This window comes from Caretta caretta, chromosome 16 (assembly GCF_965140235.1).
Source record: "Caretta caretta isolate rCarCar2 chromosome 16, rCarCar1.hap1, whole genome shotgun sequence".
NCBI classification, from domain to species: domain Eukaryota; kingdom Metazoa; phylum Chordata; order Testudines; family Cheloniidae; genus Caretta; species Caretta caretta.
Window position 1 is genome coordinate 25,945,855 of NC_134221.1, and position 27,738 is coordinate 25,973,592.

The window sequence follows — 27,738 nt, forward strand, 5'->3', positions numbered from 1 at the left end:
TTGAAAAATAGCTACAGCACTTGACCCAAGGTTTAAGAATATGAAGTGCCTTCCAAAATCTGAGAGGGACGAGGTGTGGAGCATGCTTTCAGAAGTCTTAAAAGAGCAACACTCCAATGCAGAAACTACAGAACCCGAACCACCAAAAAAGAAAATCAGCCTTCTGCTGGTGGCATCTGACTCAGATGATGAAAATGAACATGCTTCAGTCCACGCTGCTTTGGATCGTTATCAATCAGAACCCATCATCAGCATGGAAGCATGTCTTTTGGAATGGTGGTTGAAGCATGAAGGGACATATGAAACTTTCGCACATCTTGCACATAAATATCTTGCAACTCCAGCTACAACAATGCCATGCAAACGCCTGTTCTCAGTTTCAGGTGACACTGTAAACAAGAAGCAGGCAGCATTATCTCCTGCAAATTGTAACCAACCTTGTTTGTCTGAGTGATTGACTGACCAAGAAGTAGGAATGAGTGGACTTGTAGGCTCTAAAGCAGGGATCGGCAACCTTTGGCATGCGGCCTGCCAGGGAAAGCCCCTGGCGGGCTGGGCCAGTTTGTTTACCTGCTGTGTCCACAGGTTCGGCCAATTGCAGCTCCTACTGGCCGTGGTTCACCATCCCAGGCCAATGGGGCTGCGGGAAGGGCGGTCAGCTCATCCCTCGGCCTACGCTGCTTCCCGCAGCCCCCGCTCTAAAGTTTTACATTCTTTTATTTTTGAATGCAGGTTTTTTTGTACATAATTTACATTTGTAAGTTCAACTTTCATGATAAAGAGATTGCACTACAGTACTTGTATGAGGTGAATTGAAAAATAATTTTTTTGTTTTTTACAGTGCAAATATTTGTAATCAAAAATATATATAAAGTGAGCACTGGTACACATTGTATTCTGTGTTGCAATTGATATTAATCTATTTAAACATCCAAAAATATTTAAAATAAATATTTTAGCAGCACAATTAATTGCATGATTAAACGCGATTAATTTTTTTATTCGCTTGACAGCCATAATAATAATCAAGTCCACAAAGTTCTGATCTTGAGCCCAGTTTGAAGGCACCATTTTAAAGAAGCAGGAGAGTAACGTCTGCTACAAGGAGCGCCCGATTGGAAAGCAGTTGATTGGCTGGCACAGGTGCAGCTGCTTATATATATTAGCTGTAACAACTGAAGAGGGGCAGACTAGTGCGGTGGGTGAAGAGGTAATCTAGGTCTGGGGAGAAGTGAAAGAAACCTACTAAAGGGAGGAGCTGTAGAGCTGGCTCTCTGAGATAAGAACATAGGAACAGGCCATACTGGGTCAGACCAAAGGTCTGTCTAGCCCAGTGGTTCCCAAACTTTTCGGCATCACGCCCCCTTTTTAATTTTTGAGAAACCCTCACACCCCCCACCTCTCTTTACCATCATCTGACCCCCGCCCTGATCCTTGTCCCCTGACCACCCCCCCACGGGACAACACCCCCTATCCAACCGCCCCCGCTGCCTGTTTCCTGACTGCCCCAACCCCTATTCACACCCCGCCCCCTGACAGACCCCCCAGGACTCCCACGCCTATCCGCTCCCTGTCTCCTGACCACCCCCCCAGAACCTCCACTCCATCCAACTCCTCCCTGTCCCCTGACTGCCCCCCCGTCACCTCCTGCCCCTTATCCAGCCCCCCCTGCCCCCTTACCAGGCCGCTCAGAGCGGCAGGATTAGCTTATTGGAAAGCCTGGGAGGTGGGTGGGCGCAAGTGGTGCTGCCTGTGTGGCAGCATGGCTGTGGGGGAGGGTGGACAGGAGGGGAGGGGCCGGGGGCTAGCCTCCCCGGCCACAAGCTCAAGGGCCCGGCAGCCTCATGCCTCCCCTTGGAATTTCTTCACGCCTCCCCAGGGGGGCGCATGCCCCAGTTTGGGAACCAATGATCTAGCCCAGTATCCTGTCTTCCAACAGTAGCCAGTGCCAGGTGTACCAGAAAGAATAAACAGAACAGGTAATCATCAAGTGATTCATTTCCTGTCACTCATTCCCAGCTTCTGGGAACGGCACGCCATCACAGGCATTGAGAAGCCAGTCTCCATCACTGAGGCAGAGGTCTCTCTCCTCACCTGCGTCCCTGAACAGGAGAGGAGCTAGATCGATGGGCAGAGCAACACAATGCCTCATCTCACCACCAAAGGATCTCTCTATTTCGTCACTGGACAAAGTGATGTCCTTCGCATTTGAGGACTTCAATTGCACAGATATAGGTGTGAGGTTTTTTTTGCAGGAGTGGTGGGTGAAATTCTGTGGCCTGCATTGTGCAGGAGGTCAGACTAGATGATCATAATGGTCCCTTCTGACCTAAATATCTATGAATCTATGGGGCTGGCACTGGATGACTATAAAGTGTTTCAAGAGCTGCTTGTGAGGAGTACCAAGACATGAGAGATCAAAACAGTGATCACTACAGAGAAGTCCCACAGGCTATGTGACATCCTGTCCACTTCTGGTCCATGCACTTTAGCTTCATTGCAAATATATGTGGCTAATTGCCACTAACTAAGCATGACTTTCTCAATTAGGACAGAGTGCCTCTCTCATGGACTATCCCATTGTGCCACCTTCTGGTTAAACATGGTTCAGCAGACAGTCCCTGCCTCAGTTTCTTCCTCTAGTGGCTCCCCTTTCCCGCACAGCTCAGAATTGGTGATATGGCTTGGCCCTCCAACCAAGTCACTATGCAAATTTAACTCCTGGGAAAACAAAAGTCCAACTGAAAGTCCAAACAAAAAGTTCTTCCACCCTTCTTGGGCTACTCTCCAGCCTGCCTTCTGGGCTAATTTTTCAGTTCTTTCTTTGCTCCATTGTAGAGCACTGACTCCCATGCTACTTTCCCTGGAATCCCTCTCACTGGAGTTTCCTGATTTCTGCAGACCCTGCCTCAGGGCCTTCCCAGGAGCTCAACCTGCTCCCAGTTATTCCTCTCTCTGAGTTTCATCATCCTTTTTTATGATCATTAGGTGATCACCTGACTCCATCCCCTCCAGACAGGAGTTGGCTAATTATGGCACAGGCAGGGCTGAGATGTTTGTTTTTATAGAAACCTGCACAGGTAGACTGGGCCCTGATTCCCCTTAAAGGGGCCAGCCACTCCGTGATAGACTCCCTTCCTAGCAGAGCTCCCTCATGACAAGAGAGAGCAGTCTAAAGACATAATTAAGAGAGGCTTACTGTATCAATGTATGCCTCAGACACCATGGCCAGATGTATGGCCACCGTCATGACCATGCAGCAGGTATCATGGCTCCAAGCATCAGGCATCCCAGGAGAAGTACCGGCCACTATCAAGGACTTCCCTTAGAAGACCAGAGCTGTTCACAAAGTGGACTGACTAACCGCACTCTTCACTTGCTGAAGGTCTCAGAAGCTACCCTACTTGCCTTGGGGATTTACACCTCCACATCATACCTCCAGTACTACTGTCCTCAGTCACAGCAGGGACCATGCACTCCACCCTACCCTCCCAGACACACTGAGTATCATGCCAAGAAGTGTGTGAGATACAAAAGGCGACATCAGCCTTTCTTCTCATCAGCAACCCATCTTGCTCCTAGGACTCATCAGCAGATTTGACAGGATGGTCAAGGGGCACATTGGATTCAGTCTGTAGAGCACCATCTTTGGTGCTCCCAAACCCCAGGAGAGGTTCATATTGCAGCAGTATCAGTATGTTATGCATGGATGCAGTTACACGCTTTCTTTTCACATCTAATGGTATTTAAATTCCTTTAAGGGCCTCCTTCACACCCTGGAGGAATAGACCCAGCTTCCTCAGGGGATGTTAATGTTGTCCTCAGGAAGTTCATGGAGCCTCTCGTTGAGCCACTACCAGAATGTTCCATACACCACCTCGTCATCAAGACTGTCTTTCTGGTGGCCATTGTGTCAGCTCAGACTCAGCAAGCTCTAGGCTCTCATGGTAGGACCACCTTTGAACATACAGAAAAGGTAGTGTTGAGACCACACCCCAAGTTCAAGACAACCTCAGAGACAGACTTTCACTTGAACCTTGCCAGTCTTCTTCCTGAAGCCACACTTGATACCCAGAGAGAAGAAACTGCCTATCCTGACTTATCCAGAGCTTTGCTGTATTATCTTAATAGGACCAAGCCATTTCAGTGGTCTCCTCACCCCTTTGTGGCCACTTCTGGTCCAACCAAAGGCCAAGCCATCTCTTTGCAGAGATTTTCCCAAGTGAATCATACAGTACATTTCAATCTGCCATCAGCTGGCTGGTTAACCTACCCCTTTGAATATCAAGGCACATTGTTCCAGAGCACAGGCTGCATCTATTGCCTGCTTCAGAAACATTCCAGTCTCTGAGATCTGCAAGGTTGCAATGTGGAGTAACCCCCTGACATTTGTGAAACATTGTGCCTATGACGTGGCTGCCAAATTTGGTGCCATGTTCAGGTGAGCAGTATGTCAATCTTAGTTTGACTGATTCAGCTGATACTCCTCACTTCCACCATCCAGGGAGGACTCTGCTTGCCAGTCACCTACAGTGGGATCCATATTGACACACATTCTTTAGAAGAACCACAGTTACTGTAAGGTAAGTAACTGTTCTTTAGAATACAAACTTCAATGTGAAAATGCTGTGAATTGTTTTCCAGCTGAATAGGATCAAAAGTTTTCGTAGAAATACAACTTTTGATTTTGTCATGGTCTCAATCCCTTAGGGTACCAATGTCCAGAAACTAGAGCAGATAGAAACAATTAACAGAGTCCCTGTTTAGCAGTTAACAAATTAACCAGGTTCCCCCATCCGGTAGCTGGACTAGTTGAGTATGCATCTTGAGCACTACTGCAACTAAGACATGAATCATGAGCCTTGTGGACCACAGGAAGCAGCCCTACCAGCTGATCCAGAAGATATTCTCCCCTTTGACTGAGATGGTAGGAGGTGTGCAGTACTTGTCTCAGCAGGAAGCTGCTTTGGTAGATCTTGAAATGTGTAGACAATTCATTTCATGGAAAAATCAAATCATTAATGGTGTAGAGTTAGAAGTCAGAATTGATTTGATTTAAATTAACAATGGTAGACTTGTGTGGGGTTAAATCATTTCCTGTACTTTGAAAGTTAGCCTGAACTGAAATATTAGAATGAATCTAAATACATCAAAATAGCATTTGTTGCTTTATTACCAATTTGCAATATTACAAGGATAATCTGATAATATATTAAAAACCCTACTTTCATTTATATACAACACATGCTACATCAGGCATCACCAGTTTTTAATGCACATCATACATTTGTAAAGAAATAATGAGGTAATAAGGGAAGAAAGTATAATATGCACATGGTAAAAAAAAAAAAAAAATCTCACAGGCTTATTGTAAGGTATGCCAAATTGCCAAGAGCTTTTTTTGTTTTTCTCAGACATTCTTTCACTAAATTTTATGGTTTTCACTGTAGTTTCTAATTTGCAACAATTATCTATTCTACATATCTACCTCAGCAGAATTCTAAAATTCTCCAAGTTTCCACAATTGATTTTAGTTATAAATATGAGTGACTAATTCTCTTTAATATGTTGACACACAATGTACTCATTAATAATTGTGAAATATGACAAATATAATTGTTCTTGGTTACAAATATTTTCTTCCAAGAATCTTAATCTTGTGGCTAAGGACGTTAAATAGAATATAGATCGGTATCCATCATTTGCCTGCAAAGTTGGATAGCCCCTTTAATTTGTAGCCATTTTCTGATTACAGTGGCTACACAGCAGGTAATGACGTAGCTCAGTATAAAATAATGTTAAATATTTAGGCTATTGTTTTATATGAAAATTAACGTTATTCATGTTGGCTATATAATATGCAATAGCCATTATAAGTTTGGATTAGTTTATAAATACATGCAGGCAGTTCAATTTTAAAACACTCATTTTCCTTTCTTGATCAAAAATGTTTGTATCAGAGGTCAGCTTTGAGAATGATGGCATGTACATCAAGAGGAGTGAGAGTGACAGACTGGATTAATTATTACGGTAACTATTTGGGTGTCTGCCCACAAACTGAAATGATTTAGTGATTGTTTTATCTATAACAATTAATAAAAATTAAATTAGGAATAATCCCACTAATACCCTACAGTACATATACCAACTACATGGTTTCAAAGGATGTGATTTCCTGTGTCAAATGATCCCTACTAATAAGAATAAAACTCTTGCTGTACAGATTGTACTGTATTTGAGAATATTTATACATAATACAAAATATTTAGATGCTGTGGCAGTATTTTTAGCATCTAGACATAATTTACAGGGAATAAAACCCGGAAGTGTTATCTACAGTCCATGTCAAATCCCAGTTCTAGAAACAAGAACCTTAATTATTTGTGGTACAAAGAAAGATGTTCTGAAAGTTTATTATATCACTTACATTGTATCTTTTGCTAGAATGAATGTTGAAAATACAATATACAAGTCCTCAAATTGTAGCAATAAATGTACAATATCTTACATTCTTTGCTGCCATAAAGATGTATTCCGGATAGCACATGCAGCTATTACTGCCATTTCATTGTTCTGTTTTAAACAGTAAATTAAAAGAGGAAAAAATTCTTTCAGTGGAACGTGTTGGGGTTAGGCCTGATCATCATAACAACTTTCTTTAGTGAATATGATCCACCACGGAATTCAGCCCAGTAAACACCATCCTGGTATCGACTACGATAGTGTCCTCCCCGATACCAGACTCCATTGAGGTTTGAGTGAGCACAGGCATTGTACCACCATCCTCCTTTCTGGTAATGAGCACAGTTACCTATAATGAAAAGCAGACTGTTATTAGTATAGAAACTGAAAATCTTGCAGTGAGCAGACTAGCAAAACTTTCATAAAACAGTTTTAATGTCTAGATATTTTTAAATCTATCAATCTGTTGATGTAAGCAGCAAGGCACACAAAACCTTCCTTTTACAGTCCTCAATCCTGCAATCAAAACTATGCAAGTGGACTCTTCAGTGGAGCTCCACTTTAGTACAAGATTCACCTGCAAGGATCCTGGCCTTAATTTTTAAAATAACATCAAATATTTAAACTAAAAAGTCTTTGTCATCTGTCAATGAAAATCATTAGATTACCGGATTAATTTGTGTATCATCAGAGTGGTTTGTTTTTCGCCTTTCTAAATGTTTTTAATTATATGTTTAAATGTAATTTTCTATCATGTCATTCTATGACTTGCCATTTTCCTTCGTTTTTTTTTCTTTTTAAGCACTTCATACCTGTGTATACATCATGGTCTCTATCCAGTGTGGTGAACTGCTTCCCATTGTGCCAAGTGAAAGAATCCCCAGCGTTGCCATTGTAACGACCCAGTCTCAACTTGTAATATTCACTCTCTGGCTCCAATCTGAAACTGGCATATTCAGCAAATACTTTTCGACCTGACCAGTCTTCCATAGTTACAAGCAGTTTGTAGTTGCCTTGATTTGTAAGCCAATAAATATTTTCTAAACCCAGCCAGTACTCTCCATCTATGTTACCAAATCCTTGCTGTGAAGAAATAGTGACAAATGGATTACTGTTGCATATATGTTTTACTTTTAAATCTCAATACATCCTTAACCATGGCACCTTGATAATGACTACATGGGCATATTTTGAAATTCCAGTGCAACTTCACCTTTGCCCTAAGTATGTTTCAGCACTTGACACCACTACAAAATTTTTCAGAGGAAGGTACAAGAGATCATGTAGTGGACACTCATGGAATAATCTGTCTAATGGAAAGTTTCTTGCCACCCTATCAGTTAGTGGTTGGTTTATAACCTGATAAGTGTATACTCCTTATAAAAGTAGTTGTATCCTATCTAACATAGCTGTGGATGGTCTCATTATTCACGTCTAATTATTTTTTCAGTCCTACTAAGCTCTTAACTCTAAATCTTCCATTAAGACAGGAAGGAGAAAACAAGTTACATTTGTCCTAACCTTGTAAGTATCCCAGTTCCTGAAAAAGTTGACTGATCCATCGAGTCGTCTCTGAATGACAGTCCAGCCACCAGGGTCATGTCGTTGGTCACACCAGACCTGCATAAGTCGATTTGTATTTTCAGGTTTCACAAGATAGATGGAACTGGTGTCATGGCCATCTTCTAATGCCTGTAGACAGTCTCTCCACGGTCCTGTTTTAAAATAAACAGTATGCATTCAGAAAATAATTGTGCTTGTCGTCTTTGTCTTCTGGAATTATTTGAATGTGGAACATTTTTTTCCTTGCATGTACTAGACATGCTTCTGCCAAGTATTACGTGTAACTGTCTTCCTAAAAACCACATATTTTCACCTTTGCCTATGGAAGGTTTAATGTCCAGTAGTGAGCTTGCACAAACCTGGGTTTCTTTTGGTTTCACGAGGTTCTTGACCTCTTTTACTTCATTTATTCCTTGGCAAACCATATTGTGTGTGCTGTTTATACAGTATATTAATTTATTGATCTTGGCTGCCCGCATGTTTTCTTTATGCAATATACAAAACATGGCAGATTATGCAATCTATCTTTTAAATCATAACCATAATTTTTAGTCTTATTCAGTATAAAGGATACTTGGAATTACAGAAGACTAAATAGTGGTAGAAGTGTAATTATAAAGGAAGAAAATACTTCTAGTATGTTCAGACTTGCATGCATGCTGGTGATTTGGATTTAATAGTGTTGTGAAGGGATGCATAGTGTAAAGTATAGTGTAGGTTTAAAATATGGAGCATGGTATTGTTCCACCACCTGGCAAAAAGAATTCACAGTATCCAAGTCAGGTAGGAGAAAGGTATTCACTGCAAATGCAGATGCAGTCATATTTAGGGGGATAGTTCAGGAAAGGCAGAGTAGCAGGTAAGATCACTTGGAAGCACATGGGAAAGTCCCTTGCCCTTAAGCATGGGATTTGTGTGCCCGGGGAGACTGAGTCCCGTTAAGCATGTCCTTGTTTGAAGACTCCCCTCTGGATTCTGTCTTGTGGTGAAGTGTCCTTCTGAGATGTGACAGGTCAGAAATTTAAGAGTTAGTTGCTTTAAGGTGCGTAAGCTAGAGGGCAAACTCAGTGGCTGGGTAAGGTAGAATAAAGTTCCCAACAACCATGCAGTCGAAGACCCTTTCTTCAAGGCTGGGTTTATTTTCAAACAAAAGCAAATTAATTTATAATATTGTGTACCATCCAGCCAGCTGGGAAGGGAGAGCGTATACCCCATTCCTGTTAGTAGCCAGGAACAGTGCTTAATTTTTGCTAGGGCTCTAGGCTTGGCAGTTCATAGCCCCAGCACTTCTGGCAGTTCTGAAAGTTAAAAAATTGCCTGAGCCCTGGCACCTCTTTTATTATAAATTAAGCACTGGTCTGGAATGACTACTAATGGAGACACACACCTCTAGGACTTCCCTGACTCAGGGTTCTTCCTGTTTGCTGCCCCAGCCCTAGAGGAAAGAAGTCTTAAACCTGGTTTCTTATAGGTTACATGCTTGTACTAGCCATTTGCCTGCAGCTACAGCTCCATGTTTTAAATGGCCAAAGAGTTGTAACAGACACACTGGAATGCATGCATACACCCCAAAGCCTGGTGCCCTTTATACAGGCTACAATTTTCAAAATCATCTAAGTGACCTAAGAGCACAACTCCATTTGTTTCTGTGTCACTTAAAAACTATAGTTGCAATTTTCAGAAGTATCTAAAAAACAAAATAAGGGAAATAGCTGTTAAATACAGAAAAAACTTTACTTTTACTTTTTAAATTAACGTTTAAAGACAAAATCTATATAGTAAAAACATTTGAGAGCAATCTCAGGATAATGAATGTCTGGAAATATATAACAGACTGTAAAGTAAAACAAAAATAGATTTAAAAAATATCCTGTGTGGAAAGATTGTCATTCCTTTAACATGTTATCTCATTTCCTAAGGGAGCAGCATCTGAGTGCCCAGGAAGGAAAAAAATTTGATTGGTAAAAAGTGCCCAGTAGAATTCTGGATTTTGTTGTTGATCCTTTTGCAAAAATTCAGTGTAAACTAACTAGGCCCATCTGAACACCTAGGAATGTTGCAAAAAGAAAATCAGAAACATTCATGAATTCAGGATCCACTTACTTAGTAACTATATTTTGAATTTTAACATTTTGGTGCCTGCATAACATGATGGTGGCCATATTAGAAATGGCTGCATGGACAGCTTTGTTCAGTTGCTATGGTTATAGTGAGTGAGCTGATAGAAGGAAATGATAAAACTGTTATCAGCAAGTAACTGGTCCGGATCAATTTTTAAGGCAACTGAGGGAGTATTATAGTACAAGAATGTTTGATCAACATTTGTAAAGAAGCCAGAACTGAGCTATGTAGTAGACAGATCTTTTTCCTTTTAGTAACAAAAGAGTCAAATTGACTTTGGCTTCTGTTCTGGATGGGGATTTTCCATCTGAGCTGCACCCAAAAATAACATTGGCATGAAGATCAACGGTAGACTCAGCAATATAATAAACCATTATAGACATTAGCATTGTCACACTGATATCTGAAGGCAAGCAAAAAACAGTTAATGGATCAAAAATGTGGTGTGATATACTCCATACACAGAGGAGAAAGAAAGCTACCCCATTTGCAGTAGTGCAACACATTGGTTTCAGGTATGGAGGATATAAAGCAGCTATTTTTAAGAGATTAGACTTTTTAAAAGAGTTTCTAGCTCAAAGAAAATGTTCTCAGTGTGAAAATACTCAGATTCCTCCCTAATTGGTCCAGTATAAGAACCTAGATAGAATGTGTACAGCATTGTTTTCGGAAATCTTTAAACAGTCATCTCTAGTAGCTTTGCTACTGTGCTCATATTTTTGCCAAAAAGTGGAAAAGTTAAATTAACAAGACACTCAAGTCAGTGATACCTTCAGAGTCCAGACTGACAGAGAAAAGAGAAGATTTAGTAAAGCATTCATCTTTGGAATGATGCTAAATTGTATGTTGCTATTATAATTAAACATAGTTTTAAGTTTATACAGAATAAATACTTCTGTAATAAAGACTATTGCCATTGTTTTGTATGCATGTAAATAAGAAGATTATAATGAGTTAGCTTAGTTCACATTGTATCCCCTGTATTAACTCACTGCAAGTAGACTAGCAGTGGATAGTCTGTGCCACTTGTTCAATAAATTGTAGCTTAGTTTAGGTGAACTTTTTGTTACTTTAAAAATCCTTTTGTAAATACTCAAGAATCCAATCTAAAGTGGGTGTTTGGGTTTTTTGGTCTGTGTCCAAGTTATTTGATTTTTGTATTTCCCTTTGTCCTCAGCAGCACAGTCCTGTGAATAGAATGCTGCTTCTGAGCCCAATTTCCTTTGCTGCTGCAGATAGAAGTACATGTTCTTGGCTGCTTAAATGAAGATGCAGCCCTCTGTTTTAATATCTGTGTTCTATTTTGTTAAAATGCAGGCGACAGACATCATTGTGTTTCTTTCCAATATCTAGTTCAACACATTTAACTTGACTGTGTTTGACTGTATCAGTCTGCATTTCTTTTCTTTCACTGACTACCCCGTTGCTATTAGTTTATATTTCACCAATAAACCCCTGATTCTAAAAAAACAACCCTTAAATACAGTGAGTTTTATAACAAAGAAAAATACATGAGTTCAAAGCTATTGTGGAACAGACTTCAACAGGAACTAAGGACCATCACAAATGTTTGACCTTGCTTTCTCTCACAAACACATAGCATCATGAGCGCTTAAAACAAACAACCCCTCCCCAACTAAACAAAAAAACAACAAACAGTACTCTGCACACATAGTACTTCTCTGGGGAAGAGGATGAGAGAGAGATTAATCACATCACTGTAAAGAGCTCAGATATTAAGATGATGAGAAAGGTATGAGAACCTGAATAGAATAGAATAATGCTTCCTCTTTCATTGTTATCAGTTAATCTGCAAAAATAGCTTGAGCTCCTACCTCTAAGAGAGTTTTATTATGGTTTCAAACGAAAGGGAAAGCAATTAAAAAAAACCTCACTAAACAAGATGTGTTTGGTCTCACTAATTTAAGTTTGCAGACTTGGGATTTTATGATCATGCAAATATGTACTTTCAAATAGATATAAAAATGTGTGTGTCAACAAAACATCTGCCAGTGCTGAGGTCTCTAGTATGATTTCTTTTAATTACTACCATTTAATTATTTTGATGTACCTGATTTTGGTTTGATATGGGAAATGCAGTGGTTTTGAACTATTTTTGCTCTTCTGTCATTCTGCTGAAATAGTGATGGACATGACAACAGATATGTTCTATCAAGTAATGTGAAATACTAAACGGTTAAATAGTAAGCATTAGTCTTACCAGTTAACCGACCCTAACCATTAGCCCTTGGCCGACCAGCTAACCCCAGCCCCAGGCCACCTGATTAGCCTGCTGACCTCAGCCCCACGCCGGCCGACCAACCTGCCAACTCCAGCCCTGCGCTGGTCTGCCGGCACCTGCCTTGTGCCAGGCTGGCCAATGCCACGCCAGTCGACCCCAGCGCCACGCACCGGCCAGCTGGAGCAGCCCCAGCCATGCCGACCCCGACCCCGCACACTGGCCAGCTGGAGCGGTCCCAGCCCTGCACTGGCCCGCCAACCCCAGCCTTAGCTGCACCAGCCAGCTGGAGCAACCCCAGCCACAGAGGCCCTAGCCCCTCCCTTTAATTGGTTAACTGTTTAAACGATATTTTAATAGTTTAAACAGTTAACTTTTTAAACAGATATTTACATCCCTAGTTCTACCTAAATGAACCTCTAATGTTCAGTAGCAGTTAGTGGATTAAAGGATAATCTCGGATCACTGCTTTAGGAATGTTCTGAGATTCATTTATAGATTATGAAATATCGTATGAAATATGGTCTAGATCAGGGGTGGGCAAACTATGGCCCAGGGGCCACATCCGGCTCTCCAGACTTTTTAATCCGGCCCTTGAGATTCCGCCAGGGAGCAGGGTCGGGGGCTTGGCCCGCTCTGCGCGGCTCCCAGAAGCAGCAGCAGCATGTCCCCCCTCCTGCTGCTATGCATAGGGGGCAGCCAGGGGGTGCTGCACCTGCCTCAAGCACTGCCCCCGCAGCTCCCATTGGCTGGGAACCACAGCCAATGGAAGCTGCAGGGGTGGCACCTGAGGACTGGGTAGCACACAGAGCCGCCTAGCTGCCCCTATGCATAGGAGCAGGAGCAGGGACATGCCGCTGCTTCTGGGAGCTGCTTGAGGTAAGCGCTCCCCAGAGCCTGCACCCCGACCCCCTCCCATCCCCAAACCCCTGCACCACCCCTGATCCCCCTCTCATTCTCCAAACCCCTTGGTCTCAGCCCAGAGCCCCCTCCTGCACCCCCAACCCTTCATCTTGAGCCCTCAGCCCCCCCTCGCACCCCAGCCCAGAGCCCCCTCCCACATCCTGAACTCATTTCTGGCCCCACCCCAGAGCCCACACCCCCAGCTGGAGCCCTCACCCCCTCCTACTCCCTAACCCCCAATTCATGAGCATTCATGGCCCACCATACAATTTTCATACTTAGATGTGGCCCTCGGGTCAAAAAGTTTGCCCACCCCTGATCTAAACCAGGGGTGGGCAAACTTTTTGGCCCGAGGGCCACATCGGGGTGCAAAAACTGTATGGAGGGCTGGGTAGGGAAGGCTGTGCCCCCAAAACAGTCTGGCCCCTGCCCCCTATTCGCCTCCTCAAACTTCCCACCTCCTGACTGTCCCCCTCAGAACACCTGACCCATCCAACCCCCCTGGTCCTTGTTCCCTGACTGCTCCCTCCTGGAACCCCCCCCCCGCCCCTAACTGCCCACGGGACCCCACCCCCATCCAACCCGCCCCGCTCCCTGTCCCCCCAGCACCTATCCACATCCCCGCCCCATGACAGGCCCCCCAGGACTCCCATGCCCTATCCAACCCCCCCGTTCTCCGACTGCCCCAGAACCTCCGCCCCATCCAACTGCCTCCTGTCCCCTGACTGCCCCCCGGGACTCCCCTCCCCTAACCGCCTCCTGCTCCCTGTCCCTGATTGTCCCCCCAGACTCCGTACCCAACCCCCCCACACGTGCCACCGCCTCTTTACCATGCTACTTACCGAGCCTTCCGGGCCAGGATCTCAGGGGCCGGGCAGGACGGTCCCATGGGCCATAGTTTGCCTACCTCAGGGTTAGTCCATATTTGAGATCTGACAGCAGTTCTAGTTACCATAGTTTCTGCAGATAACTTTTGCCAGACATAATCCTTTCCTCCCCAAAAGTGTAATAGAATTATTGAAAAAAGAAAAGGAGTACTTGTGGCACCTTAGAGACTAACCAATTTATTTGAGCTGATGAAGTGAGCTGTAGCTCACGAAAGCTCATGCTCAAATAAATTGGTTAGTCTCTAAGGTGCCACAAGTACTCCTTTTCTTTTTGCGAATACAGACTAACACGGCTGTTCCTCTGAAACCTAGAATTATTGAGTTACACAGAGCGACTTGATGAATGGAGATAATGAATGAAAGTGCTTTTGGCAATTGGAAGCCATGCAGAAAGTAAATGTTACAGATGATGCTAAAAATACCATAGACTGGCAAAGTTTTCATTTGTCATATGTTTAAAATTAGCGTCTCTTTCAGGTGGTGCACTGCAAAGCCTTCACAAGGCAGAATATTTTGGTAAACTGTCCCTTTTATATGTCTCTATTACAGAGAGAATATATGACCATGCAGTTCTTTTTCCTATGTACTGTGTGAAAAGTAGTACAAATGACTGCCTGGAAGAGCCATTTTAAATTAAACCTACTGATTTTGATTGCTGTGTGTTCTCCATTGTAGTGTGTGTCCCATTCAGTTTATGTAATGTGAGGATATCTATTTTGTAATTCTGGTCAATTTATATAAACATAGACTGCATATTACAGCTAATTAAGAATCCAAGAAACTGTTGTTTTGTGTTATTTTAACAACTGGGGAGGAATGAAGGAGTTCTGGTCAACATTCCAGACTGTGTGCTAAGTTGTTTCAGATTTGCCTGAGTTCCAGAGTCTGTTGCCTGGTGTGGAACATGTTACATCATTTTCTGTCTCCATCTGATCTTGGTTTGTATCAGTGAGGCTTCTGCTGCTGTTCATACTGGCAGGCCGACCTACAGCTCACACCTTTTTGCTAGCTTTTATTAGTCTTATAAAGTAGTGGTAGAGAATTTAGTAGATTTCATTTTCACTTTCTTGTACAGTTCATTAACATAATGAGTTTTATTTTATTTTAATTCATTTGTTTGTAGAGGTGACATCTGTTATTGCTGAAAACTTGTATTAACCAGTTTCTAACCAATTAACATTGGGACTAGCAAGCAACATTGCTGTATTGACAATTGCTGTTTTTACTGGTGATCATGATGTGAATACAGGATAGAAGTTTTTATGGTTAGTGAAGGCGGGCATCTCTTCCCTGTACAATAAACCCCAGTCAGAACACATTCTATGGCAGGGGTGGGCAAACTTTTTGACCCGAGGACCACATGTGGGTGGGGAAATTGTAGGGCTGGTGCAGGGGGTTGGGGTGTGGGAGGGAGTGCAGGGTGTCAGAGGAGGTTCAGTGTGCAGGAAGGGGGGCTCAGGGCAAGTGGCTGGGGTGCAAGAGGGGGCTCAGGGCAGGGGGTTGGGTTGCAGGAGGGGGCGCGGAGTGCAGGAGGGGGCTCAGGGCAGGGGGTTGGGGTGCAGCAGGAGGTTAGCGGCTCCTGGGGGCGGGGTGGAGCAGGCGGCTTCACTGTGCGCTGCCCTTGCCTGTGGGTACCATCCCCAAAGCTCCCATTGGCCGCAGTTCCCCATTCCCGGCCAACGGGAACTGCGGGGACGCTGCCTGCAGGCGAGGGCAGCACACGGAGCCCTCTGTCCCCCGCTCCCTCAGAGACTGCAGGGGTGTGGTGCCATCTGCTTCTGGGAGCGGCATGGGGCCAGAGCAGGCAGGGAGCCTGCCTTAGCCCGCTGCGCCCTAGTTTGCCCTCCCCTGTTCTATGGTGATTGTATCTCAGGATTTTAGCTAATTTAAACAGGAGCAGGAGGAGAGAAGTTTTCATCATACTGTCATTCGGGGATGTTTTGAACCCTTACTTAGAATTACCCACTGGACAGAATATGTAATAGTTATCATTATTTTGGATAGTGTGAGGATATTTATTTTGACACTAAGGTGTTCCTGTTTGCAGATTTCTTACACTGAATTGCAACAGATACTTGTATCTTAGAAGAGTGGAGCCCTTTCATTGATTTACTGTATTTGAATGTTCAAGAACTTTCACTATGGATTCATGGTATGCCCAGGAGAGAAGCTACTCGGGGAACTTCTGTTAGCATCTAGTCACTTTGACTCAGATTTTTAAAGGTATTCAGGCATAGTGATGCTCACCGTTGCAATTCCTAACAAATTTAGGAGCCTAATCTCATATTCGAAAGAGATTTAGGCATTTGGGGTATGTCTACACTGCCATTAAACATCCAGGTCTGGCCCGTGTCACCTTCCTTGGATTTGTGTGGTTTGGGATTAAGGGGTTGTTTAATTGCAGTGTAGACGTTCAGGCTCGGGCTGGAGGCCAGGCTCTAGGATCCTGCAAAGGAGGCAGATCCCAGAGCTCGAGCTCTAGCCCAAGGCTGAATATTTACACTACAATTAAATAGTCCATGAGCCGAAATCAGCTGACATGGGGCAGCCGCGGGTGTTTAATTGCAGTGTAGACAAAATCCTATTGACAGTAAATAGGACTGTAGTTCCCATAAGCCTGAAAATGAGACTTAAGCTCCTAATTAAATGAGGCATTACAACGCTGAGCATCAGAATGCCTAAATATATAAATTTATATAAATGAGCAGTAAATTAAAAATGTTAATATTTGGCTTAGTCATTGTGAGGTATCGTACCAGCTGGTCCAGTAACTGCTGCCTTGTTCGCTGTGTAATTTCGCACTGTTGTACATTTGCTGCATATGCTGTGGATGGAGAAAACTGGTCCTATTCAGCTGCTGCCATTTATGGCTGCGCATGGAAAACAAGTCCAGATGGTAACTTTGCTTCATGGGTTTTATGTTTACAATGACAAATCACTCTTTCAGGAATTAAAACAGAATATCTCAATTATTTTAATTGTATTTTCACATAGAACCAGACAGCAAAAGCTTCAGGGGCAACTTTCAGCAAAATGCTTTATAATAAAGTAACACATTTTGGCAAATGCATGAATGAAAGCACCTAATCCTATCCACACAAATTAATTTTTTCATGATAAAACTCATGTCTTTCAAATGATTGCACTCCAGATATGTTTGTACATTTTTAGACTGGGATTTGTGAGCATTCTTTCTCTAGAAGTGCTTCATTGTATGATACAGCAATATCTTCATGTTGTTTTTGTGATACATTCTGCCAGCGCTGTTCATTATGCATGCATTGATTTTTATCCTCTCTTGGGATTTGTTAGGCGCTAAAAACAGACCATGATGTTGAAATACAGCCCAGAACTTCAAATGTTCCTATTATATTTATGACATAGTACTGAAACCATAAAGGGATAATGCCTTTCTATCTGTTTTAAACCTGACAGTTTTTATTATAGAAGCCACATTTTGGCTGAGTTATATGAATATAGAAAAATGCTCAGCATGCATTTTTAATCTTATTTTGGCGTGGTAAAGCCATGTTTCTTAAGAGCTCTTAAAATATTATTAGCAAAACATTTTAAAATAGTGATTGCTTTATTATGTCATAGAGTAGTATTTATTATTATTTATTTGTAACATAGTGGCTGTAGTCAGGGAGCATGGTCTGGTTGTGCTATGCGCTGTACAAACAGAACAAAAAGACAGTTCCTACCCTAAAGATCTGACAACCTCAGTAATATTTGCACTATCTTCTACTACAAACTCTCTCCTGCACATAGTAATTATGTGTGTATGATACATAGAATCAAGAGATGATTGGTGGGATTTTCCTGACACCCGTAAGCCTCTCCAGTTCACATGCCTGGGTATATTAATTTTGAATGGGACAGATGTGGATACACATCAATCATAATAAGGTTTCATGTGGAGCAAAGGAAACATTTTCGGTGTGTGGTCTGTACAGCCTTGTTTGTTTGTGGCTGGACATATTTTTGATTCAACCCAGGAGTTGTGTAATTATTCAGATATTTTTTAAACAATTAAATGTTATACTGATGAAAATTACTGGATTAACCACCATGCAGACTGAAGTCTACTGTTTATCCCCAATACAGGTACAGCATGGCAACAATAGCGCAAGCTTCCTCAGCACTTAGGAGGAGGGGGCTACTGCTAAGGTTAAAAGACAGATCAATATTCATAGCATCTAGTCGATGGTCTATTTGTTAATATATAATATGCCTATACTTATCTCTTATACAGCACTTTTCCTCCAGAGATCTCCGCATGCTATACAAATGTAGGGTATCACTATTCCTGTTTTTCAGAAGGGTATACTGAGGTGCAGAGAGGTAAAGCGACTTGACTAAAGTCACACAGCAGGTCAGCAACAGATCTAGGAAGAGAGCCAGGGTCTCCTGACTCCCAACCTAGTTGACCTGTTTACTCAGTGGATAACATTGCCTCATACAGGTTTCCTGGAAAGGTGGTGGATTTATGTGATGTGATGTAGACATCTCAGTCTAATTCCTAGTGAACAAACTATCAGTTTATGTTTCAGAGAGACCATTGAACAGCTACTAAACAATGACCACTTTTAATCGCTGGTAATTTGATGCCCACTGAGGTCAGTTACTTATATAATGAAGGGGGAAAATTGGGCCCCTTGCCTGAATTGAAGGAGGTGAAGTAGAGATGAAAAATTATGTCTCTGTTACCAATTTCCCAAACTGTAATTTTTAGAAACTGAGTTTATCTGTATAATTATTCAAAGATTAAGATTTTGCGGGATCGTTTGACAAGAAGTCACTGAATAGCCCAAACCAGGGAGCTTTGAGAACTAACAGAAAATGTTTGGATTTTTGTTTTTAAGAATACTATTTAAAAAGGAGCCTATATTAATACAATTTAGGCACCCCATATTATCACGAGTGATTTAATATTATCTCACCTACAGGGGGTCAATATCATATTCTACAGAGCATACTTGGAAAGAAATTAAAGAGACAGACTTTATGTCACATTAGTTAATTATTTCAGAAAAATGTAATTTAATTAAGGTTGAAGTATTAATAATACAGCGCATAAGATAATATGGTTAGCTATTGTGTTGCAGTTTGAATTCTGAGGTAACACTGAAAGGAAGCTTTAGGGGGTGGAATCTAGGTTCTGGGCTGGGAAGGCATATTATATAAAGTGGATAGAAGAGTTCCTCTAGTCTTATTTCATTTCCAGTATCCAACTTGGAAATCAAAGTTGTGCCAACCAGAAAAACCTTTCCCAGGGAAAAAGAAAAGAAGTACTTGTGGCACCTTAGAGACTAACCAATTTATTTGAGCATAAGCTTTTGTGAGCTACAGCTCACTTCATCGGATGCATTCCCAGGGAAGTGAGCTATTTGTCTAGCATGTAAAAACTGAAGGGAAGGAATGGGGAGCTGTCTAACTATACTATACCATTTTTTCTAAATCTTCTTAGCTCATATTGGCAACTTTCTTTCCCTTTAGAACGGACAACCCCTGCCAATTCATTTGGACAGAGCTCAGAAGATTCTAATTCATTGAGACTTTAATTGTGCATCCTAATTTATTTTAACTCCAGCCAAGACTTGCCAACTGTCTTATGTAATCTTATGCAGTATGATGAATCCTTTGCTGCCACTCCGGCTCCCCTTCTTTTGCTGATAAAAGAGAGAATCTCTAAAATCTGAAAATATATGTTATAGGATCTGTAGCTTTCCCTTTGCCAGCACTATTAAGAACAGTTTCCATTGAACAAGGGCACTTTAGTCTTTCAATTTTTAACTAAGAAAAGTAAGCATATGATTATATCTATTTCTACTTTGTAGTCTTCTGCCCTGTTGTCACATAACACAAGACTTGATGCATACTAGTCTGTATCGTGTCTGTCTTTAACAATGTCCAATAATCTTTTGGGAAAATTGGAAACTAGGATTGAAAATGTTCCATGCATCAACAATGCGCTTGTTCCTTGAGCCAAATGGAAATGTAGGCAACTGAACTGCACAAATTTCGAGAAGGTAGTTCTACCTGAGTGTAAGTCTTAGCTGGAATTTCTTAATCAATAACTCCTTTCATAAGTAGTAGGAGTTTTTGAATTGGTATGTTGGAGTAGGAGTTTTTGAATTGGTTACTTTTATCCTGTCTGTAGTCATTTGTCATGATCTCTGAGGGTTGCATGTATTAGTTAAGCTTTCTCTTTTTTTTGTACATCCTTTTTGGTACCTGAAACTCTATTACAGGTTTCTCTGATTTAATGTTAGTGCAGTGCACCATTTCCGTAGTGAATATGCTTGCATCAGATATCCCGCTCAGTAATTCAGTAATCTAGGGAGGCATCTACACAGATGTGCATTTTCTCCAGCTAGATTTATTGTACTCAAGAATTAGCTTGAATTTTGTGAAAGATGGTATCCTTTTCCAGGTCTGCTATGTTGCCTGTTACTATTCTAGTGCATGTCTGATTCAACACATTGTCATTCTCACTTGCCAATAGAAGGTAACAGCTGGATAGAGGGTAATGGTATAATTGTAAGAGATGAAACAAAGTTGGCCATTTAAGAGTTATACATCTTTTCCTAAGCAAATCATTGCTGAATGCCAGAATTCACAATGACCTGATTTTGAATTTTGAATTTTTTTCAGTGTGGAGTGCATCATCTTCATAGATAGAGAACACACTAGTGCAGCCAGAAGGATGTAAATATTAGCTGGGTATATATGCAGCACTGCTGGTCTTTAAGTTTTGTACTAATATGGACATCAGATCTGGTGTTCACACTCCCTTGTGCCGAACAGTTTTTTCTAATTTCCTGGAGAAATGGGACTATATGGCCTTTCCCTGCAATACTCGGTTTCCTATGGCTATGTGTATGCTGCACACTGCTTGTGGCAGGGTGTACGGTATGTGTAGCTATGTGCTATAGTGAAAGGCAGACTGTGCCACATTATGGTGTGTAGCTGCACGTGTCAGTGAGAGGCTCTGGTGGCGGCAGGCAACAGGAAAAGGCTTGGCGGTGAGGAGCTGTCAGAGCCTTTCCCCGCTGCCATAGTCTTTCCCTGCAGCAGCAAAATAATCCAGCAGCTCCCTGTTGCGGGGGAAGAGGTCTGGTACCAGGCAGCTGCTGAAGACTTTCCTTGCTGCAGGAGTCTTCCCCTGTGGTGTGTGATATTTTGAGGTCTAAATGCCAGACTCACTCTTCAATAAGACTGTCCCCAAGTAATTGCACAAAAAGATAAATGCGTAATGAACCAATACTGATTTCCCCATAGAATTTTAGTGTAATATTTTCTGGTGAAGTGTATTCTAGCTGAGAGACAAGGTGGATGAGGTAATATGTTTTATTGAACCAGCTTCTTTTGCTGACAGAGAAAAGCTTGGCCAATAAAAGCTATTACCTCAACCACCATGTGTCTCTAATATCCTGGGACCAACACAGCTACAGCTACACTTCATAGCTATTAGTGTCATTCACCTTTGAGCTCACTTTAAGAATATATGATGTGTGGAAAAATGTTGTTAGAAGTAAATTTTAAAATGACTCTCCACCTTATTCATACCAATTATTTCCTAAAATAAATAAAAGTCAGTTTAATTGGAGAGTACCTGATAATCTGAGAGGTTTGACAAGACCATCCAGCAAATGTTGGAAAGATTTATGGAATGGGTGTAATAAGCACCTATCGTTATACCTCAGTTTTTGGCTACACAACTTTAGACACTTAAGAGGGGCCTCACTTTTTTAAAGAAAAAGCTGAGCACCCATGCTTTGAAGATCAGGCCCCTTTTATATGTCTCAATTGGAGTGACCAAAAACCAAGGCAAGCAAAATCAATAATAACTTATGAAAATGTAAATGTCTGGAGGCTTTCAATGGACTCAAGGATTTATGACTAGAGCAAGAGGAGATCAAAGGTCTCTTACTTACTGGGCACCAGACTTTAACTTTAAGACAAAATCTAGTTACTGGTCTCCTCCTGAGGTAGCGGAGCTGTGTGCTACCTCTTGCTCAGGGCTTATGGAAAAGCCACAGTTTAGCCCTGAATGTGTAGCAGTGTCATTGGCAAGTGTCAGTGAGTTAGAGGTCATAAAAGGAGCATAGTTTTCTCACTCAATTGTCTAGGCACTGTGCAGGGATTACAGAGAAACAAAGAGATCTGCCCTTGAGGGACAGTCAAAATTCAGATGCAAGAACACTTTTGACAACATTTGGCATTGCTCCGATTTATGCTTGTAAATTAAAAATGGCAAGGGGGAAACAGCTTTTGACCCATTAAGAGTTCAGGGATTTAAACTGAGCTCCATGAAGTAGTGATCAAGAGGGAGATTTTCAAAAACACCTAAGGGATTTCAGAGCGCAAGCCCCATTGATAGCCAATGGGACTTGTGCTCCTAAATTCCATAGGCACTTTTGAAATATCTTCCCTGCCCTTAATCTTTATTTGTGACTTGCACAAAACCAGTTATGCTGTTGGTGTTTAACAAAATGGTGACCGTCAGGGCACATTACAAGGCCATCTCATAACCTAGGCTTTTGGGGAAGTAAGCATTTCATAAAGGCTGGCTTTTGTAGGAGGTGTTAGGGTCTAGTTTTGGTGTTCTTTAATTTGATTGTTGGTTTTGGTTAGTTTTTTACTTATTTTTCTGCTTTGGGAAGGCTACTGGGTTTTATTATATTGCTTGTATTTCAAAATTACGTCAAAGGTACCTAGAACTCAAAATAATCACTTTTTTCTCTTTGTGTTCTAAATGTAAAATAAATTAACAAATAATAAATAATCAGGTTAATAGAATTAACAATAATCTTGGAGCACTAAAATGAGAATCTCTCTAAGTAACCCTAATTTTGACCTAAAAGTAAATAATCCTGAAGCACAACAGTTAAACTGGTTATGTCCTCCTCATCTCATTCTTACTCTTAGAAACTGCAATACATGGAACAATTTGAGAAACAGTATAAGGCCAAAGTTTTAGAAACTGACTCCCTCCCCCCCCACTATAATTTGAAAACAGTGTTTTAGCTGGGTTGGGTTTTTTTCATGTTTTGATTGCTCACAGGTAATACCTTGTATGTCATGTTTTAGCCTGGAGCTGAGGTTTATGGCACAGTTCTAAACCATGGAAATGAGGAGTTTATAATGGAAAAAATTGAAACCATAAAAACAGTATTTGAAGTGAACTGACCTATTGCCATTTTATATTTCTAGAGTGATAACATAGTAGCAGCAGAAAAGCAAAGTTTGTGTTGAACAGGTGTTTAACAGGCCAGATCCAAAGTCCATTTGATTCACTGGAAGTCTTTAATGAGCTTTGGATCCAGCCCCAACTGGCCAGTATATCCAGGACAGACACAGCCTTTCACTGTTTGTTAATTGATGGATTTCAGTTTTTAAAATGTGCCCACCCTTTTCACACATAATGTAACTTTAGAGCAACATTGCTGACCAAGGACTAAGAAATATAATAACCCCCCCCATCACAATTCTTCAGAAAACTCTCCCGCTCGTTCACCAACTCTTCATCCTTTTCCTCCTTGAAAAAAGCCTGAGTACAAATGAGCAAGTTCAAGCTGTGGCAAGCCAAAGTTGGAAGCTAATTCCTCAGTCTAGGACTTGTGAATATAAAGGCCCTGCCAACAGCATCCCTGCAATAAAGGAGGTGTTAGCTTGAATATCTCTCACATTATCTCAGCTACATTGATATTGCATGGCAGACACAGGTATCTTGAGTTATCCTGGACCCAGCCTGTTTAAGGTTTTTTACATCACAATAAATATATTAAATTGAACCCAAAACAAACTGGGAGCCAGTGGAGCTCACAAAACACGAAGTACTGTGCTTCCTGTAAGAAACACCCTTAAAATTCAGCTGCTGAAGTAGCTGAAGTTTCTGAATGCTCTTGTGTGGAGAGTATTGCAACAATCCAATTTCAGGGGGACAAAATGTTGCTTACTGCAGCAGGATTTCTGTATTTGAAAGAAGAGGATGGAATCTCCTGGTCAAGCATAAATATTAAAGCACCCTGGGGCACTGCCACTACCTAACATTTGCAAAACTACACCAAGTCCAGGCAGACTCCAAGGTTGGGAAGGCAATAACAAAAGGCAGACAAATTCCCTTAATAGAAGGACTCATCGTACCTCTGCCAGTTCTCCTAGCAGGTGCACCAAGTCCACCAACATAACCTCAGTCTCATCTGTGGTGAATCTGAACCAGTTCACCCTCAAACTTTTGCATTATCATTTGCTAAATATGTTACGTGCTACTTACCTCTGTCTGCATCTTTGAGACCTAAGTATGATATCTCCACCTCTGGAAAATGTGCTGTTAGTCACTGCATATTAAAATAGATATCATTTAGACATGCCAATAAAATAACTTACCAGATGGTTTATCAGTTGAAGTTGGACTGCTAGTAACTGGTGGCATGGTTGGTAGATTAGGTGGTAGAACCTTTAAATTCTGATCACTCTGAATCTCATTGGTAGCTATTTGGTTGATAATGCGATTGTAAGTAGGAGGCTGATACATTTTGTTTGGTGGTTGGGGAGGTTGGGGTATTGGCTTAATGGATGGCATTCTTTGACAATGTTCTTCTAGCTGTGCAATAATTATAGACTGGTTATTGGCAATTGACACCAAATGTTGATATTTGTACTCTAGGTCCTTGTATTTGTTTGCAAGTTGCAACATATCAGCAGTTTGGTTCAATATCTTATTTTCAAGTTGGGAAAGTTCTAATGCATTGTCCCGTTTTCGAATAATTTCATGTAGCAGCTGCATATAAAGTTGCGTGACACGAGAGTTCATATTCCGACTTTCTTTTCGTAAAAGTTTAACCTCATTAACAATCCCACCATCCACCTCCACCAATTGCTGAAGAGTTTCTATTTGTCTCTTTTGCTTTAGAAGTTCATTGTTAAGCAGCTCTAATTCTTGCTTATTTACCCGGTTTTCAAGAAGAACCTCAGGCTCCTTTGAATTAACACAAATGGCACCTGTCACTTTCTGCTGAGGTACAATAAAGGTGTAAGTGCACTTGTCCTGTGTGTCGCTGGACCGCTTATACCTGTTCATGTAAATGAATTCTTGCTCTGTGCCCTCATCACTGCTTTCAAATTCCTGTGTCTTGCTAGCAGTCACTCCAATGACTGCAATTAGTAATAAGCAAGTTAATCTTGCTGCCTTCGTCATTCTTTATTTTTGGATAACTTTTCTTCTACAAATGAACTTCTAAAATCTGTTTAAAATAGAAAAAAAAGTTATTTAATAATAATAAATAGAAAATAAATTAATGTGAATGAGAAGATTAACAACTGATGTATTCATTGGGAAGTCTTAAAAAAATCTCTTCAAGTGGTAAATGATATGAAAATATAAATATTTTCATGCCAAAAAATATGGTACACTTTTCATGTCTGGTAAGAGCTTCTACCAGATAAAGATAAAAAAATGATAGAGAGGCTACTGAGACAAGCCTCTTCATGGAGACAAGTTATAACTTACTAGCATCCTGTGACCAGGATGTTAATAAATTGTGAAACATTGCTATAATTTCTCACCACTCTCCTTAAGGAACTGAATTAGTAAAAAGTAAGCCCATATTTCTAGGACAGTGCCATCAGTTTCTCAGAAATTCATTTAAATAAAAATTAAGTTTTCATCGCTTACACTTGCAAAGATAACTTTCAAATGTGAACAGAATGTTGCTGATCCTGTGCTGTTACGGTTTCTAAGATGCACTAGATTAGGGCTGTCAAACTATTTAAAAATCGCAATTAATCGCAAGATTTAAAAAAACAGTTGCAATTAATCACAGTTTTAATCGCACTAAATAATAAACAATAATGGAATACCAATTTAAATTCATTATAAATATTTTGGATGTTTTTCTAATTTTCAAATATATTGATTTCAATTACAACACAGAACACAAAGTGTACAGTGCTCACTTTATATTATTATTTTTATTACAAATATTTGCCCTGTAAAAATGACAAAGAAAAGAAATAGTATTTTTCAATGCACCTAATACAGGTAGGATAGTGCAATCTCTTTATTGTAAAAGTGCAATTTATAAATGTAGAATTATATTTTTTCATGGCTGTCGATTAATCGCAGTTAATTCAAAAAAACTAACTGTGATTAAAAAATTAATCTTGATTAATTGCACTGTTAAACAATAGAATACCAATTGAAATTTATTAAATATTTTGGCTGTTTTTCTACATTTTCAAATATATTCATTTCTATTACAACACAGAATACAAAGTTTACAGTGTTCACTTTATATTATTATTTTTGATTACAAATATTTGCACTGTAAAAATTATAAAGAAAAGAAATAGTATTTTTCAATTCACCTCATACAAGTACTGTAGTGTAATCTCTTTATCATGAAAGTGTAACTTACAAATGTAGATTTTTTTTGTTACATAACTGCACTCAAAAACAAAAGAATGCAAAACTTTAGCGCCTACAAGTCAACTCCGTCCTACTTCTTGTTCAGCTAATTGCTAAGACAAACAAGTTTGTTTACATTTACAGGAAATAATGCTGCCCGCTTCTTATTTACAATGTCAACTGAAAGTGAGAACAGGCATTCACATGGCACTTTTGTAGCCAGCGTTGCAAGGTATTTACGTGCCAGATATGCTAAACATTCATATGCCCCTTGATTGTTTTATTTTTGAATGCAGTTATTTTTTGTACATAATTCTACATTTGTAAGTACAACTTTCATTATAAAGAGATTGGATTACAGCACTTGTATTAGGTAAATTGAAATATACTGTTCCTTTTATTTTTACAGTGCAAATATTTATAATCAAAAATAAAGTGAGCACAGTACATTTTGTATTCTGTGTTGTAATTGAAATCAATATATTTGAAAATGTAGAAAAAACATCCAAAATATTTAAATAAATGGTATTCTATTATTGTTTAACAGTGCGATTAATGGAAATTAATTTTTTAATCGCTTGACAGTGCTAATTTTTTTACATAACTTCACTCAAAAACAAAACAGTGTAAAACTTTAGCACCTACAAGTCCACTGAGTCCTACTTCTTGTTCAGCCAATCGCTAAAACAAACAAGTCTGTTTACATTTACAGGAAATAATGCTTCCTTCGTATTTACAGTGTCACCTGAAAGTGAGAACAGGCGTTCACATGGTATTTTGTAGCTGGAGTTGCAAGGTATTTATGTGCCAGATATGCTAAACATTTGTATATCCCTTCATGCTTCGACTTGTAGGCTCTAAAGTAATAATAATAATTATTTGTAATAAACCTTTGTAAGTTGCACTTTCAGAATAAAGAGACAGCACTACAGTACTTGTAGGAGGTGAATTGAAAAATGCTATTTATTTTGTTTATCTTTTTACAGGGCAAATATTTGTAATAAAAATAATATAAAGTGAACAGTGTACACTTTGTATTCTGTGTTGTAACTGAAATATATTTGATAATGTAGAAAAACATCAAAATATTTATAATAAATCTTAATTGGTATTGTATTATTGTTTAACAGTGCGATTAAAACTGCAAT

At 40.5% G+C, this 27,738-nt stretch overlaps 2 protein-coding genes across 11 annotated transcripts in view; one reads left to right on the forward strand and one right to left on the reverse strand.

Moving 5' to 3' along the window:
- Positions 1 to 27,738, forward strand: part of RALGPS1 (Ral GEF with PH domain and SH3 binding motif 1) — a 398,334-nt gene that overhangs the window by 170,454 nt on the left and 200,142 nt on the right. The window lies entirely within an intron of this gene.
- Positions 5,156 to 27,738, reverse strand: part of ANGPTL2 (angiopoietin like 2) — a 42,129-nt gene continuing 19,546 nt past the window's right edge. For both annotated transcript variants that reach the window (XM_048823491.2, XM_048823490.2), the window contains 4 exons: positions 24,571 to 25,427; positions 7,984 to 8,177; positions 7,275 to 7,545; positions 5,156 to 6,811 (listed from right to left, as the gene is read on the reverse strand). In XM_048823491.2, coding sequence (XP_048679448.1) covers positions 6,612 to 6,811; positions 7,275 to 7,545; positions 7,984 to 8,177; positions 24,571 to 25,381 — 1,476 coding nt within the window. In that variant the 5' untranslated portion in view covers positions 25,382 to 25,427 and the 3' untranslated portion in view covers positions 5,156 to 6,611. The remainder of the gene's footprint in view (positions 6,812 to 7,274; positions 7,546 to 7,983; positions 8,178 to 24,570; positions 25,428 to 27,738) is intronic.